Source organism: Enhydra lutris, unplaced genomic scaffold, assembly GCF_002288905.1.
Source record: "Enhydra lutris kenyoni isolate GAN:26980312 unplaced genomic scaffold, ASM228890v2 scaffoldscaffold4, whole genome shotgun sequence".
Lineage (NCBI taxonomy): Eukaryota > Metazoa > Chordata > Mammalia > Carnivora > Mustelidae > Enhydra > Enhydra lutris.
The window spans coordinates 21895370-21900144 of NW_019154088.1; the positions used below are offsets into that span (position 1 = coordinate 21895370).

Below are 4775 nucleotides of genomic sequence, written 5' to 3' on the forward strand. Positions count from 1 at the left end.
TGTACGTTACAGACTTCTTTTCCCGAGCTGCTTTCAGGATCTTCTCTTTGTCACTAAGACTTGTAAATTTTACTATTAGGTGACGGGGTGTGGACCTATTCTTATTGATTTTGAGGGGGGTTCTCTGAATCTCCTGGATTTTGATGCTTGTTCCCTTTGCCATATTGGGGAAATTCTCTCCAATAATTCTCTCCAATATACCTTCTGCTCCCCTCTCTGTTTCCTCTTCTTCTGGAATCCCAATTATTCTAATGTTGTTTCGTCTTATGGTGTCACTTATCTCTCGAATTCTCCCCTCGTGGTCCAGTAGCTGTTTGTCCCTCTTTTGCTCAGCTTCTTTATTCTCTGTCATTTGGTCTTCTATATCGCTAATTCTTTCTTCTGCCTCATTTATCCTAGCAGTGAGAGCCTCCATTTTTGATTGCACCTCATTAATAGCTTTTTTGATTTCAACTTGGTTAGATTTTAGTTCTTTTATTTCTCCAGAAAGGGCTTTTATATCTCCCGAGAGGGTTTCTCTAATAGCTTCCATGCCTTTTTCGAGCCCGGCTAGAACCTTGAGAATCGTCATTCTGAACTCTAGATCTGACTTATTACCTATGTCTCTATTGATTAGGTCCCTAGCCTTTGGTACTGCCTCTTGTTCTTTTTTTTGTGGTGAATTTTTCCACCTTGTCATTTTGTCCAGATAAGAGTATATGAAGGAGCAAGTAAAATACTAAAAGGGTGGCAACAACCCCAGGAAAATATGCTTTAGCCAAATCAGAAGAGATCCCAAATCATGAGGGGGGGGGAAGGGGATAAAAAGAGGTTCAGAAAGAAAAAAAAGGGAAAAAAAAGAGATACAATTAAAAAAAGAAAACCAATAAAGAAAAAATATAAAAAGGAAATATATATATATATATATATATATATATATATTAGATAAACTAGTTAAAAAACGTTAAAAAATGAAAAGGGTAAAAGGTAAAAAAAATTTAGCAGAAGAAGAAAAAAAATTGAAAAAGAAAAAAAAATTAAATTAACTGCAAGGCTAAAGAATCATTGGGAGTCGGGGCGCCTGGGTGGCTCAGTGGGTTAAGCCTCTGCCTTCAGCTCAGGTCATGGTCTCAGGGTCCTGGGATCGAGCCCCACATCGGGCTCTCTGCTCAGCGGAGAGCCTGCTTCCCTCCCTCTCTCTCTCTGCCTGCCTCTCTGCCTACTTGTGATCTCTGTCTGTCAAATAACTAAATAAAATCTTAAAAAAAAAAAAAAATCATTGGGAGAAAGCCATGAGTTCCGTGCTTTGCTTTCTCCTCCTCTGGAATTCCGCTGCTCTCCTTGGTATTGAAACTGGTGTCCTTGGTAGGTGAACTTGGTCCTGGCTGGGTTTCTTGTTGATCTTCTGGGGGAGGGGCCTGTTGTAGTGATTCTCAAGTGTCTTTGCCCCAGGCGGAGTTGCACCGCCCTTACCCGGGGCCGGTCTGAGTAATCCGTTCGGGTTTGCTTTCGGGAGCTTTTGTTCCCTGAGCGCTTTCCGTAGAGTTCCGGAGGGCGGGAATGAAGATGGCGGCCTCCCAGTCTCCGGCCCGGAGGAGCCGAGAGCCCGGGGCCCCACTCCTCAGTGCGCCCTCAAAGAACAGCGCCCAATTACTCCCGTCACCCTGGCCTCCGGCCGCGCTCCGAACTGACCGAGGCTGCGACCGGCTCAAGGTAACCCCAAGATTAGAGCTTACTCCTCGGCTCTGTCTCTGTAGCTGGCTTCCCCGTTCTAATACCTGTAAGCTCTGCGACACTCAGACACCCCCGATCCTTCTGTGACCCTGCGGGACCTGAGGCCATGCTGACCCTGCGTGGGCTTCACCCCGGTTAAGCCTCTGGAGCAATGTCCCTCAGCGGAACAGACTTTTAAAAGTCCTGATTTTGTGCTCCGTTGCTCCGCCGCTTGCCGGGAGCGGGCCCCTCCCCCCGCGGTCTATCTTCCCGTCGCTTTGGATTCACTTCTCCGCCAGTCCTACCTTTCAGAAAGTGGTTGATTTTCTGTTTCTAGAGTTGTTGTTCTTCTTCTCTTCAATCTCCCGTTGGATTTGTAGGTGTTTGCAATCTTTAGATAAGCTATCTAGCTGATCTCCCGCTACCTGAAGTAGTCTCAGCCTGCTACTTCTCCGCCATCTTGACTCCCTCCACTTCCACCTTTTGGTAGAAACAGGAATTCATAAACATCCTAATAGTTTTGCTATATAGACAAATTCTTTCCATTTTTTAGTATATATCGAAAGTGGATTGGGGGATATAAGTCCATTCTATTTGAAAATTTTCAAGAAACATTTATACTTATTAATTGGAAGAACTGTGCTCTGGACTGCATTATGACAAGCAAATTTTAAGGAACAGAGAAAGGCACTGATCACTAGTCATGAATGCAGCTCCAGTATATTGGTGAATCACAAAATCCTAGAGGAGTTGTCACTCTTGATACAGTGCATTATTGCTTATTTCAGGTGTCCATAATTGGTCTGAATGGAATGGTAAAGCCACTATCCAGTGATCAGCTCCTGAATATCAGTGTTGGTACCCATTATAATATGTTTTCTTTCCTCTTTTGGTAAAGATCCAAAACTGCAATTATTTAATTCCTCTTTAATAGTTCCATTTGCATAAGCAAAGGACCTGTAAAAGACTATCTTAAAATATTTCAAAGACTTGGGAAGAAGTCATTTTGCAACCCTCCAATCTCTCTCTCAAATTTTCACTGGCAACAATCTATAGTGACAGAAATGGGGATAGGTTTTTGATGTCATTCTTCTCTGTGTTCTAAACTATTAACTCTGACATGAACTTTCTTGATATTTTTGAGCTTTGTTTCATTATTTGTAAAATGGGAAAATGATAACTTCTCTAGTATTTTATTGTGACAATTTATTAATAATATATCCAAAGAGATTAACAAGCAGCTGATGAACAATTTTTGAAGATATCTCAATGGGTACAGAAAAAGCATTTGACAAAATTCAAATCCATTTCTGATTAAAACTCCCAGCAAATTATATAGAATTGAGGGGAATTTCCTCAACTTAAAAATGGCTCAACCCAACACTGACATCATGGACCATAAATACTATATTTCAAATAAAGGCCATTTGTTCATTTGTTTAATTTTTTAAAAAATTTTATTTATTTATTTGACAGAAAGAGAGAGATCACAAATAGGCAGAGAGGCAGGTAGAGAGAGGGGGATGCAGGCTCCCTGCTGAGCAGAGAGCCCGATGTGGGACTCGATCCCAGGAACCTGAGATCATGACCTGAGCTGAAGGCAGAGGCTTTAACCCACTGAGCCACCCAGGTGCCCTCATTTGTTTAATTTAATAAATATTTAGTGAGCACTTAAAAAATGATGGTCATCGTCTAAATATTGGAGCACAGTGCCAAAAACACAGACTCACTCAGCAATGACATGACTTCCTGTTACTTTTTCCATGTTCAACTCCTACAACTTTCCTGGCAGTCAGTGAATTATAAGCTGGCCCACATGGGCACATGAAAATATGAAGTACGATACTATAATAAGATGCTTTAGAAGATTCCTATCCTCCAGCTACAGAAATGCCCTGGGATGCTGTGTTAAAGAACTTCCACATCAGGTAGTGTCTTAAGAACAAAACAGACCTGAGAAGTCAGGATTGCTGTTGTTCAGACTTCCAAGAGCCACCTGAAGCCTGACATGTACTTCATCAAGTCAGGGATGAAACAGATGGCTGACTTGGGGAGGATTCTGGCCAACATGCACGCATTTCAGTCCCTGTCCACCAGGGGGTGCAACTTCCTACCACAATCACATTTCCTGTGTGAAATGTGGGCTTCCACTGATCATTTTTCTGTCACTCCAACATTTCTTCATGTTAAGGATGAAGAACATTTTTTAGGTGACACTCCAGAGATGAAGTGTTCTCCATGCTTCGTGACTGTGGTACTCTTAATGCTTGGTAAGTAAAATGCCTCTTAAAACTTGGATTCTTTCTTCCATTGTGTCTGTAAAACTTCTAACTATAATTTTATCCAAGAGCTTTATGTCCAAGGTGACTCAAGTCTCTTTTCTTTTTCCCCAGGACAAACTCATGGAGACTCAGTGACTCAGACGGAAGGCCTAATGACTCTCTTAGGAGAGGCTTCCCTGACTATAAACTGTACTTTTTCAACAGCACAGTACCCTGCCCTTTTCTGGTATGTCCAGTATCCAGGAGAAGGTCTAGAGCTCCTCCTGAAAGCCTTGAAGGACAAGGAGAAAGGAAGCAACAAAGGATTTGAAGCCACCTTGGACAGCAAATCCAAATCCTTCCACTTGGAGAAACGCTCAGTGCAAGCCTCAGATTCAGCTGTGTACTACTGTGCCATGTACGACACAGTGATAGGGACTGCAGGGGGAGCTGAGCACAAACTCTGAGCAGAACAGGGGCCTGGGTGCTGAGCATGTCTGCCTGATCCACTCTGGTTCCAGAACAGTCTGTGGTTGTTTGTCCCTCAGTGTGTGGTTGGAACAAAAATCATACAAACCACTAAAGCATAGGAATCAGAAGTAACATTTCCCAAACTCAGGTGTTCCTTAGTCACATTGAGAACAGTTTGATGCCAAGAGTTCCCCAGCCAGAGCATAAGTAATTTCATGGTAGAATCACATAACAGTGAAGTGGTCTTGTGGTCATCCTTGCAGTGTTGTTCAGGGCACCCTGGTGTGTGTTGTTGTGTCTATGACACTTTTAAAGAGACACAATGGCATCTCCTCAATGTCTTCCTGACAG

General features: G+C 42.7%; 1 gene segment (V, D, J or C); it reads left to right on the forward strand.

The window, feature by feature from the left end:
• Window positions 1-2756: 2756 nt before the first annotated feature.
• Window positions 2757-4420, forward strand: LOC111139492. The segment is given in 3 exon segments: window positions 2757-2766; window positions 3915-3962; window positions 4086-4420. Coding segments are annotated over 3 exon segments (393 nt in total).
• Window positions 4421-4775: the final 355 nt, after the last annotated feature.